Raw genomic sequence first — 12,866 nt, 5'->3', positions numbered from 1 at the left:
ATCATTGTATCATAGCTGGATGATCGTCATACTTGGTTCTGAGGTACAGCAAAGTAGTAGTAGTAATGTGTGTGTGCTCGCGGGTGGTTATAACAGGTTTCTACACTACCAGGATAAGTAAACAAACTCAAGGCAGGTTTTTGTATACCTATATTTCATTACAAGTCATCATTTGTTTACATATGTGAGAACACAAAACCACCCTGTTATATGTACATTACTGTGACTAACCATATCATTTGTAATATACATTACATTATATATAGTGTAGGTGTTTAATTTTTTTTAAATCCCAATGTTTCATATGTGTATTTTGCCAAAGATAAACTGACAGACAGATATGTTAATACTAGGAAGACAGACACTCAGAAATAACCGTAATATAGGAAGTAGGATTTGCCTTATGTTTATCTGAAGAACGTTGACTCACAACACTCGCACAAAAACAGCCACAAACACAAAGTGAGAATGCGAAATAAATAAAGTATACACACACACACGCGAGCTATATATATGAACAGTCACAAGCACACATTAAACCTTCACACAAGTACAGCACATTTGCAACCAGGTGAACAAGCACACACTCGTATGTACAAACTAACGCACGTAATAAAATATGAAGAAATAAATACACACGAATATACATATAAACTGACGAACATACGCACAAACATACAGTACATATGAACATGCACTTATAATATGCAAAGCAAATGTACACACATCAAGGGGATATAACATGCCCATATTGTATACAGGCAGATACTCTCACGACCATACTTAGTCAACAAATGCTCGTAAACAAACACTATGGAAAAGTAGAAGTCAACTCGTATATCCCTAGCAAGCGGGGAAATTAAGTAAAATAAATGCCATAATTTGGTATCCAAAATATATGACTAACCTCAGCGCTATATATAAGCTTGGGTCGAAATGACGATTGGTAGTTTACATTTTAACAAAAGATGCATTGCGAAGTCATGTTACACTATTGAACTTACTCTTAAGAGTATTCTTAATGGTTCTTAAAGGTCAACTTCTGATCAGTTTTAATTTACTGTTATTATAGTTGATGCCCGTAAATTTTATTAAAACTTCAAATAGTTATTTCGTAACATAACGTACAAAAAAAAAATGTATTTGGTGTGTCTGGACAACCATAACAAATGGCTCATGAAGCTATGATACAAAGCAAGTGTCTTTTGTGGCAGGTGGAGGACGTTACCCTTGACGTGGTGGTGTGGTGAGTTTCTCAATCTCGTCCCTGTGGGTGAGGTCTTCTTCGAGGGTGTCCAGCACCCCGTCCTTGAACACCTCCTCCCCCGCCGCTTGTGCCACTAGCCTCTCCTGTACGAAGGGAGGGAGGGGGGGGGGTGTTAGTATAGACTTACACACTAATCGTATAAATGCATGTACCAACTCCTGCTTACAAATACAAAAATAAACATATATAACACGACAGTCCAACCTCAGTGTCGACTTGACTCTATGCTATGGTGATGTTACACTTCTGGGGGTTGATGGAATATGACCCTCCCAACCCCCGCCCCATAAAAACTGTCTCCTTGATAACCGATTTAAGTTATTTTGACACGTATCATCTGACTCGGCCAAATATGCAGGTTGACAGGATGAAATTCATGACCTCCAGAACTCAGGAATATTGTTTTTCGATTATAATTGTAGCTGCAAACTGGAGAGTTTCATTAACATAAGACTATAGAAAACTAAATCTGATGTTACCTTCCACCCCACAAGATGACTAATGATATGCTAATAATGCTGATATCCTTGTGATGGTATATTACCTCCCATCCCACTCTCTTCCACCACCATCCTTCCTTCCCTCCTCCCACCCCACTCCTTTCCATTACCGTTCCTCCTTCCTTCCCTCCCTAATCCCATGCCTTTCCATCACCGTTCCTCCTTCCTTCCTTCCTCCTACCCCACTCTTTTCAACCACCATCCCTCCCTCCTTCCCTCCCATATCCTACTCCTTTTCCATCAACGTCCCCTTTTCTCTCCCATATCCCACTCCTTTTCACCTCCCTCCCTCGGCCTGCAAAGAACCTACCTGGAGCATCTTGAGGGCGACGTTCTTAGAGAGGCCGTTCTCCTGGAGGTTCCTGTGATAGTGGAACACCAATATTTCCCACGAGATCCCTGAGAGAATTTTCTCCTCCTTCAGGTCGTCAGCCCAGTTCTCTCCCTGCCGAGGACCAGAACTTAAACACACTAAATTATGAACGAAAATAATAATGATTAACAAATTTACATTCAAGTTAGTCCCTTTCATAAAAATATTATTAATAATAATAATAGATGCATACAAATATTATCTCGAGAATCGTATAGACGTAATGGTAAAAGTGGTAAAAATAAGGAATTAAGTAACAAGCTACTGAAATAATGTATATGTGCACTAGTCACAACGTTTTAGTCATTTTAGATTTTGTTTAAATTTGTGCCGTAGATCAGATGAGGAGTTAGGTGGATATGCTCGTACATTACAGGTTGGGGAGAAACTTTACTTTTAGGAACGTCTGAGAATCCTGGCCCACCATATAAGTCTCGTAGCTTAAGTGAACCAGTGAAAAGCATTTACATATTCCAGCTAGAGGGAAATAATACTTGTGAAACTTTGAGAATTCTAGGTCTTGGTCAAGAGAGCTGTGCGTGTGACGGCTTTGGGGGAAACTTGTTTATCTTAACCGAACCTAAGCTACCTGTTTGTCTATGTCTGTCTGCACTTAGATCTTTTTTCTTACCTCCAGTACGTGGGCCAGAAGAGCGTCCTTTGCCATGGGATCGAGATTGAGCTCGTCTTCCTTCTTCTTGAGTTCGAGGTACTCCTCGTGAGAGAGAGAACGGCCGATGTCGTACAGTAGCGACCACACGTTGAGGTACACCTGATACTGCACCTCCGGCATCAGGAACACCTCCTCCACCAAGCCCACCGCGTTCCTGTCGGTTTCCTCCTGCGGCCACGGGAGGGGAAGAACCACAGATAGATTCACGAGTGGAAATCAGCACCACAGGTTAGAATCGTGAGAATCAGAATCAATACTATAGTTCTATCCTTCTCCACAGGTCAAGGAATTCCAGTCTCTTGTTATTTTTTAGAACCTCTTAAATGATGAGTTCAGTGGGAAAGCGACCAAAGTCATTTTCCTGTGGACTCCTGTACTGTGATCATCCTTCCTTTGTGTTGAAACTTATTTGACCTCTGACTTGATTGGACCTAGATTGGACTTGACACCTTGACCTGGATTGGAGTTAACCACTGGCCAGGATTGGAGTTAACCACTGACCTGGTACTTGCTCTCCTCAAGGACGATGGAGGCCGTAGCAACAATCTCCTCCTGGATGGCGTCACCCACCAAGTCATCCAGTAGTAGAGTCTGTAGCCTCCTGTCCCGGTTGAACGTCTGTCAAGGAGATGAACCACGCGTGTCATAAGTGTGTCACAAGTGTTATGAGTGTCTGGGTGTCGTAGTGTGTTAAGTACCATATGTGTATCATAAGTGCCGAGGGGTAGAAATATCATATAGGTTATCATAAGTATACGTTACCAGGTTACCAGTGCCGACTATTGTCATAAGCGAGTCAATTGCCATAAGTATATCAAGGACTACAAGTGTCTAATAATTAATTGTTCATATCTTGGAGCTCATAGAGATCTTTCTGTAGCTCTTCACAGTCTGGTTCTTAATTTCCCTAAATAACTTGGCAACATCCGCAAACATTACCAGGTTTCCTTCTGTATTTAATACAAACAATAAAGGTAGTAACAAAGAACAAATCAATCAACTGGAGGGATAGTAAGCTGATAAGTGGTGACATGATAAAAATAAAAAAATAAAAAAATAAAAAAAGGTACGAAATATAATTCCTAAATAAGTTACCCATAACAATTTACTGTAATCACAGAAAACGTTTTAAGGGTAACATGTACAATTTAGTGAAACGCTTAATATCGAACCTCATTTTATTAATTGATGGAAATATAGTAATGGATGATAAGTTACACGTATATTATTGCGATTATGCGTCTCTAATGGACATTCTCAATAATCATCCAAAAATTTGAGATATTGTAATTTTTCTTGTAACAATAATTCAAGTACCTAAATCTTTATTACTATTATTTTCTTGGTATTTTGTAATTATTTTATGACGTAATTCAACTGCAATAGACTAAAACGATTCATTGACCAGTTAACAAAATCCAAGCTACAATAAAACCAGTGAGAAAAAGAGGGTGGAAAATTACGTCAGATCTCTCTCTCTCTCTCTAAAATTATTTTATAAACTAGTTAGGATATCTTAGCAGTTTTTTACGTGTATTATTCATTTATTAGTGAACTCTTGACCTGTCCTGACCTACTAAGACCATTTCTCCCCCTTTCTTCCGCCTCCCGCCCAACACACACGCACCATAGGGCTACTCATTGGCCCCCCTGCGTGACGTATGACAGTTCTTGACCACGTAGTTTGATTTATTTCACCATTTTTAATTAAGTTTTGGACGGATTTTGCAATAAGGTTGTGTTTGGGGGTGGGTGATGTGGCCCATTCATACAAAAGATGCATAAAGAAACAAACATACACAATTATTGATGACGTATTACAATGTCTTATTCACCCTGACCTCCCCCTGGCCTTCATTTGACCTCCCACTCGCCACCACCTGACCTCTCACTCGCTATCACTTGACTTCTCACTCGCCACCACCTGACCTCTCACTCGCTATCACTTGACCTCCCACCCGCCACCACCTGACCTCTCACTCGCTATCACTTGACCTCCCACCCGCCACCACCTGACCTCTCACTCCCCATCACTTGACCTCTCACTCGCTATCACCTGACCTGCCACTGACCTCGGCTTGGGCTTTGAGTTTTCTCTTCTCGTCGGCTTTCCAGGGAACCTCAGCGAGAGCAGGTAGAGACACGTCCCCCGAGGAGTAGTAAGGTAACGGGTGGCCCTCTCCGTTCTCCAGTATGGGCAGAAACACCACCCTGGCGAAGACGAAGTTGGGGGTCATACTTCACATGTTTATATAATTGTTGGACCACGTGAAAATTAGGCACGCCTTGCTTATTTCACCTTATGATTATACACCCTCCTGTCATCTTAACCTAACCAAACCAGTTACACAAAGATAATTTTTCCCTTTAACGTAAAAAAAAAAAATACGATCCATATCTCATGCTTACACTGACAGAAAACGGTTGAATGATCAAACATAATTTATATAAATATTCTTATCATAAGACCGTGTACTAAATTCGGTATTGATCAAACAAGTTATATTCTAAAGTTTGGGTGGGGGTTGGGGGGTGACCCACTTCTCTTTAGTGGGGGCTTGGCGGTGTTTGTCCTGTAGCTTGGAGTAGTTGGCTCCACGGAGGTCCTGTGGCGAGCGATCATGATCTACGGGCGTCGACAGCCTGGGGGAGGGGAGCAGGAGTAGTAATATAGAATGGTAATATAGTTGCGGAATTAGTAATAGTAAGATTCGTGGGTAATATCGAATGTGGTAGCAGTAGTAGTAGTAATAATAATAATAATAATACCATAGTAGTAATAGTATTAATAGCGGTAGTAGGAAATATAAGTAGTAGTAGCAGTAGTAGTAAACAGGAGAAGTAGTAGTAATAGTAGTGGTAGGGAGTAGCAGATAAATTTCTTTGCTAAAACGAATCCTCTTCAGTCACCGATGGGCTCATGTCCAAACTAATTTTTCTCTCAAGATTTTGCTGAGCATATCATCCCTGAAAAATTCTTAAAACAATACGCTAAACAAATTATCTATTATGTAGTTTCTTGGGCGATCTTTTTTTTTTTAGAAAGGTCGATTAATTAGTACTTCTAAGCTGCTACATTTCAAAATCTTCGTAGAATGTTGGTAATTGTTAAGATCTGTTTATTAGATAGACTATTACCTGGGTAGACGTCCTGCCTTGTAGTAGTTACGCGTCATGGTCGCGGGTGTGAGGCTGTCGAGGTGACCCGCGCTATCCTACCTCGCTGCTGCTTTTGCCAACCTCACCAGGATTGACGCCGCGATCCTGGGAATAAAAAAATACAGTATTTCTTTATCTGAATTTTTGATAACGACTAATCTTATACGCCAGTTTTGTATTATGGTGCTCCCTGAAGTTCCTGCATATAAGACTTCCGTTATCGCTACATATATCAGATAACAGAATGGACACGAAAAGGGTACCTTTTTTATGAGAGATTATCTTTTACGACTCCATTTTCATGTGTCTTTTGTACCAGAAGTAATCACGTAAAAAGGAACATATAAATTGTATCACGTTAAGTGTCATTATTTCTGAACCAGGAATGCTATTTTATTTTTATCTAGTAAACTCGAAAGTTCACTTGGTCTTGTGTTTTTGTGGCTACTTCAGATGTCAGGGTTATTCGCACATTTTTGTGGTTTGTTTCAGGTTTGACTGATATTTGAGCACTGTGTTGGTGTTTCGTTGTTTCTGTATTTGTTTTGGACTTTAAGTTAATATATCACATTTTTAAAGTTATTTGGTTGTTTCTCGGTGTTTTAAAATTATTTGAACAAGTTTCTTTTTCTTTTTCTTTTTTAGTGTTCAAAACATTAACTGCCAGGCTTTAAAGACACCATTCATAAAGTCTTGATTTCATAATTTGGAATGAATGATTATCACTCGTTATGCAAGATACATTTTTTAGTGGGGACGATTCTGTAGTGATGCCTCTGTAGGTCAGCTGAACACTAAACTATAGTGTACTTGTGAGCAAGAGGGAGGAGTGTGTTGTTCCAGGGACGTCGCCAAGGAGATGGTGGACGATAGTGAACACTTGTACCTTTCTGCCACACGCACACTAACCGCACTCCCCTCACACTACCTTCATCTGTGTACTATATCCTCCGAATTTCTATAAGTATAACCTAAATTCAATAGTACCAGACTGTATTAGATACTTGTATTACTGGTCAAAAGTACTGGATAGTGAAGGATTGTATATAGTGGCTATGGACGCGGGTACAGATTTCGTCATCGTGAGGAGCACATTTCACAAGTTAGGTAACTCTTGGGATGGTGGGTTACTGACTAAGAGAATTACAGTCTGGAAATGTTAGGGGTGACATCCAAATGAAGTCAACATAAATTTATATAAACACATGACACCCAAATTATGCATTTAACAAAGCGCGTAGGTGTGGTATGTTTAACGCATTTACGTGCAGTTACACCATTTGAGTGCAATCATGAGGCACAAGAATTTACACACACGATACACTTGGCCCTGTTTAATAGATCAAACACGAGTAATGTAATCAACTAAAATAATACACAAGACAGCACACCTAGATCGCTCTAGCACTGAGTTCTAGCTGCTACTGAGCCACACTTCTACTCTAACACGTCTTGCAACCTGGCAACCGAATGTTTTGACTCACCGGTCGAGAAACACTGAGTAAACTGATTCATATATGTAATTCATAACTATAAATACAGCTCAAGTACATATTTGGATCCATCAATAACTACAGTAATTCTTAAATGTGTTGAGTCAGTGCTTTAACATGTACAGTATGTGAATAGAAGTGTGTTCTACACGATTGTCATAATTTATCTATAATATCAGTCACATTTGATGCACTTTTATTTTATGAAATCGTTAATGCTATTAATCAAATTTTAGACAGTGCTGCAAATGTTGAACAATAATAATCCGTTGTTTATTTAACCTGGGATCTTTATTTGGTATTTCATGGAGTGAAATGTCCAAGCAAAGTCTTTAAATGAATGTGATTATTCAACCCTCCTTATCATTTCATCATATACCCTGTAATCATTTATAATGGAGAGACTATATTTGTTTTTACCCTCATATATACACATATTAGACCACCATTAAAATCTGGACAAACACAAGGCACCATTATTGATCTCGCCGAGAGCATTACTGTACCGTTACACACGGACCTTTCAGCTTGTTGTCACGTAGCAAAAATTCTCGACCGCCTGAGCAGTCAGTCGCTCAGGCGAGGGTCGTGTTCTGGGTGTTTGTGGTCGTCATGTCATCACAGCAGAATGTAGTCGAGATGCATCTTCTCTCTTGGTACAGGGTATTTTTTGTGTTTAATGATAATTTCGGACAACAACGAGAAGAGTTTCATCTTTGACACTTTTGACGCATTTAACCCATAACCGGATATCGTGAGTTGAAAATAAGAAACTACTGAAAAGTATTATTGCATTTGTTTCCATCAGCCGAATGTCGGGAATTTTATCTTTGTAATCAATAACTTAGTCAATTATAAGTCACTTTTCTTCTTTGGCGTTTCCCTCGCAAATGACCTAGAACAGTTATGGGTAAAATGCGCCAAAAGTGCCATGGAAGAAAATCGTTTTGTTTTGTCTGATATTATCATTAAACACACACACACACACACACACACACACACACACACACACACACACACACACACACACAAATATTTTTCCTAATTATGCCCTCTACTAGAAACTGACCCAGTGTGTAACAGAGAACCCTTCGACTTGCCCAGCCCTTACCAAAAGTGTGTAACAGAACCGACCGACTAATGAGGTGACAAGTGGCGACAAGGATAAATAAGTTAATAGTTTCATTCACTGTCTCTTAGTATTTATTGCTTGTATGTCTATAATGATGTTTCTATATTTTTCGGTGCCTCAACAACTCAGGTCTTAAATCACGTTCTCTTAAGTAAATCAAACATATTGTGATGTATTGGTGTACTTACTCTGTTGTTAACATTATTGTCAAACTTACCACTGTAATAACATTAGTTGGATAAACGGCTAGCGATTGTAAGAGATTCATTATGCGGGACCTGATTTCCTATTTTTGTTTTATGCGAAATTTATGCAAACACTTGTATAAATATGGCTATACCCGAGTGCAGAACTAATTATTTTAAGACAACAGACAATATTCCTAGGGAAATAATAAACAATTACATACAATATGATTTTTTTTACTCTCTCTCTCTCTCTCTCTCTGGCAGGTGCAGTTATCTAAACAGAGAACTGCGGTATAACAGCTGCCTGTTGTAATATGATATTTTGGTTAACACGCGGACTATTGCAAAGGTCCTCCGTAGATTCACTTACATTGTCTTTTAAATGTTACGAGAGTACAGTATATTCATTAAAAGTTCTGATTTTACAGGATGAAAAAGAGCACTTGTATATTATTTTACGCTTGTGAAAATACAAATATCTCGCTCTTAATCCTACAACAGAGTTAAATAAGTGACAAATGGAAACATAGTTCTTAATGTCTATAACGACTCTTGATGCGACAAATATACGCTCAACATTCATGAATTAATCGTTGTTACGTAATGAAGTAACAAAAAGATAACATTTGTTTTTGTGGAGTAACAAGTGGGGAGTAAAGTATGTCTGCCTCAGTGGGAAAAGTGTTTAGAGTTAATGTACTTATTAAAACGGGTATAGAGAGTGTTGGGAGGAAATAAAAATTACAATTACCCCAACAACTTCCTAGCTGATCTCGACCGTCTTGCGTTCCCCAGTACTCACACCACAGCCCCCAATAATGAATTAATAAACGGCACTTTTATTCTGTACAAAATATAAACTGGTGTTGCTGTTTCTAATTGCTTTGTAGAATAGAGAATTTCAGCCATTTTCCTTATTTACCTAATGGCACTCCCTCTCCCCTCTAGAGAAGGCCGTGTCAAAGGAAGCAAAGAGTTAATTATTTCATTTACACCGTACAGTACACCTAGATCTATAATAATAAAGCATCGGACTCGGCAAATGAAAGAGGAATCATTAGACCTTGTGAACTTTAAACGTCGACCTACATCAGTGGGGTGAGTCACTCGCACCCACACACAGTTAATACCAAACACCAGTTAATTGCGAGGATGGTGAGTTTACCTCTGTCAGCCGTCAGCAGTTAGTTGTGAGGATTCTGTTTACATTTGTCAGCCGTCAGCAGTTAGTTGTGAGGATTCTGTTTACATTTGTCAGCCGTCAGCAGTTAGTTGTGAGGATTCTGTTTACATTTGTCAGCCGTCAGCAGTTAGTTGTGAGGATTCTGTTTACATTTGTCAGCCGTCAGCAGTTAGTTATGAGGATTACCTTTGTCTGTGTAGACTGTGTTTATTCCTCAGGACAATATAAATTTTGTTTGGGTGTTAGTTCTACGATTGTGTTTTGTCAGCCCTGGAGAATTTTATCCGAGTTTAGTTAGCACGCTGCCTCTACATTTGTGGTTTCTTTGTGGTTTTAGAAAATCAGGTTTAATTTTGTTATAGTTGTTGTCTCGTGCAGAAAATTACTAGTTGTTGAAACTCCTCAGTACATTATTACATGATGTTTGTAAAAAGCGATTTTTTGTTGTTGTTTACTGCTCGTGCTTGGAGCGAAACAGTGAAAGTTTGAGGTCCATAAATGAAAACAAACTTTACCTGTTAAAACAAGAAAGTGTTGAAATTAACTCATCATAAAATGTTAGTTTGAGCTGTTACTGATTTACACTGACGTACACAGGTGGGGAAGAGGGGGCTGGGGTGATGATTGACCCCCTTACCCTTCCGTGTACAAGCATCAAAGTGTCTATTTTCCTGTCACAAAGGTGCTGTCAAAAGAGCAAATTGGAGATGTTCACTTTTTTATGATCCCTTCCAAAATAAGTTTGATTTGCCGATATAATTCTTCCATATTTTTTCTCAACGAGGTTCTCAGGTCGTCGCTGCCGATCCATTAATATCATATACGACTATCTTGCTACCACAAAGGTACCGTCGTCTGCCACAGTTCTTTGAGTATACAATTATATGTTATTAGTTATTACTGTCATTTGTTATCCTTGTCATCAACATCGCTATTGTTATCACTGTTATTACCATTATAATCATTAATCATATTTATCGTTCATCAGTATCACTTGTTATCGTCACCCTCATTTCTCGTCGGGATTTATTATTTATTTGCCAAGATAAGTCACTTTATTTACTCTTTTAACGACAGAGAAGTGTTAGGCTCTTAGTAATACTTTGTTTAGGTTACATTGAGTACCGGCTACCCAGGGTATAAAAGGTGTTGAAGTGAACAAATGTTTCAGGAATGACGTTAAAATAACCTAGCATGTGTTAGAGAGGAGCTGCGGATTAAAATTAAAAGTCCCTAAACCTCACAGTATGAAAACAATTGATTTAGTGTAGATAGTGTCAAGGAGGGAGGGACAGAGAGAGAACATTTGTCATGGGGCGTGTAGCGAGAGAGCACGGAGGTGACTAGACACCATCTGCGGAGTATGAGAAAGCTTAACAAAAGTTCAATGACTTGGTAAACGATGTCAAGAAAGCAAGAGAGAGTATTGTTGAAGTTATTAGGTACATTAACGTACATATATAAGGTAGATTATGAATAAGGATATACGCACTCAAACTATCAAAACCGAGAGGCAACAGGAGTCACAGTGTTCATTCTGAAAATCATCAACCCCCAAAGTAAAGATAGTTTTTTTGAGTGACTACACACACACACACACACACACACACACAGCTGAAAAGAAAATATATTTGACCCTCACTTGTACACCGATGTCATGGTTAGATTAGGTTAGGTTAGATCTGGTAAAAATATGTATAAATTTGTACTTTCTGTCACAGTGTACAGTACTATATCGCTTACTGTACGAACTCTTGATACACGTCGTATGATTAAATGAGTAGACCGTCAAGTTAAAATATGTTTTGTATAATATGTCATGGGTGTTGGCCGCACCCTGATCCGTAAAATGTACTCGAAGATTCTTATGCTGAATTTGTTCCCTGTAAGTTTTGTAACTAGTAAGGAAAAATCCTGTTACAGTAGGAGCGGGAATATTTTGACACATTTGAATAACTGTCTTTGTATCGTAGCATTAACGGGACAGTCAAAACTCCCTCTTACGTCTTCAGACAAAATAGACTATCATATGTCTGTATGATAATCTCAAAGGTTCGTATTATGAACCTTTGAGATTACGAGAACGGTGTGGCATTGTTGTGGCCGACCAGCTGCTCTCCCTTCTTCCTCCCACCTCATCACCCGCCCGTCTCCCCCCCTCCCCATATTCAGCTATCATTACCTGCTAACAGGTGGGTCTATTTCGCGGGTTTACAGTTAGTCGTCGCTGGACACCTTTAAATCGGCCTCTTAAAACACCTAACCAGACTGTACTTGAGTAAAAGTGCCAACTATTGCTAGGTGCTGTTTATTTTTATTTTTAGTTTGACTATGACCTTTGACCTTTTGACCAAAAGCCTTAAGGCCATAGCAGGACCTGCCACGCCTTGCCATAAACAAATTATGGTATCGGGAACCTCCCTCCACACACCCATCCTGTCATTATATGTAACACTTGCCGACATAATCCATTGCCGAACTTAGGTACTTGCGTCCTAAATTGCACGAGTCATGAAGGCAAGCATGAACTCCGTATGCTTCCCTGTTGGGCGCTGTAAAACGCTTTTGCTCTTCTCCTTGCCACTTTTGAATGCTTGAATCACCTGAAGATTAGCCCCCAGCTTAGGGTGTTTAATCATCAGGTGAAATAAACTGGAGGTTAATTTTCACGTGATCCACTTTTTTCCGTTCTTGAGTTGTGCTGTGAACATACTTAATCTGAGGACTTTTTTTATCATAGAACTTCCATAATCTGAGGACATCTATGGTCTGGGAACATCCACATTCTGGACATACATAATCTGAGGACATCTATGGTCTGAGGACATCCACATTACGAACGGACGTACGGTACATAATTATTATATAATATAGGAACACGCGTTCTATCCCGTAGGC

At 39.3% G+C, this 12,866-nt stretch overlaps 1 protein-coding gene across 2 annotated transcripts; it reads right to left on the bottom strand.

Annotated features, from left to right (window-relative positions):
• Nucleotides 1–138: 138 nt before the first annotated feature.
• Nucleotides 139–7,411, bottom strand: LOC121854697. Of its 2 annotated transcripts, none has more exons than XM_042349413.1 (8): nucleotides 7,364–7,411; nucleotides 5,952–6,077; nucleotides 5,355–5,456; nucleotides 4,886–5,024; nucleotides 3,315–3,431; nucleotides 2,772–2,981; nucleotides 2,078–2,212; nucleotides 139–1,350 (listed from the first exon to the last, which is right to left on the bottom strand). In XM_042349413.1, exons 2-8 carry the CDS (start codon nucleotides 5,987–5,989, stop codon nucleotides 1,225–1,227), a joined length of 867 nt encoding a protein of 288 aa, XP_042205347.1. In that variant the 5' UTR covers nucleotides 5,990–6,077; nucleotides 7,364–7,411; the 3' UTR covers nucleotides 139–1,224. The 2 variants fall into 2 exon arrangements, with proteins under 2 accessions (XP_042205347.1, XP_042205346.1); XM_042349412.1 differs by lacking the exon at nucleotides 7,364–7,411 and adding an exon at nucleotides 6,236–7,323.
• Nucleotides 7,412–12,866: the final 5,455 nt, after the last annotated feature.

This window comes from Homarus americanus, unplaced genomic scaffold, assembly GCF_018991925.1.
Source record: "Homarus americanus isolate GMGI-L3 unplaced genomic scaffold, GMGI_Hamer_2.0 scaffold53233, whole genome shotgun sequence".
Taxonomy (NCBI): Eukaryota; Metazoa; Arthropoda; class Malacostraca; order Decapoda; family Nephropidae; genus Homarus; species Homarus americanus.
This window is presented reverse-complemented; position numbering and strand designations above follow the sequence as displayed.

What these genes read in the sequence shown, in the direction of transcription:
- LOC121854697 (XM_042349413.1), bottom strand. Translation starts at nt 5,989, where the DNA reads ATGACGCGTAACTACTACAAGGCAGGACGTCTACCCAG. An exon ending in AAGGCAGGACGTCTACCCAG is followed by an intron (nt 5,457 to 5,951) that starts GTAATAGTCTAT and finishes CCCCTCCCCCAG; the next exon opens with GCTGTCGACGCCCGTAGATC. An exon ending in CAAGCCCCCACTAAAGAGAA is followed by an intron (nt 5,025 to 5,354) that starts GTGGGTCACCCC and finishes CGTCTTCGCCAG; the next exon opens with GGTGGTGTTTCTGCCCATAC.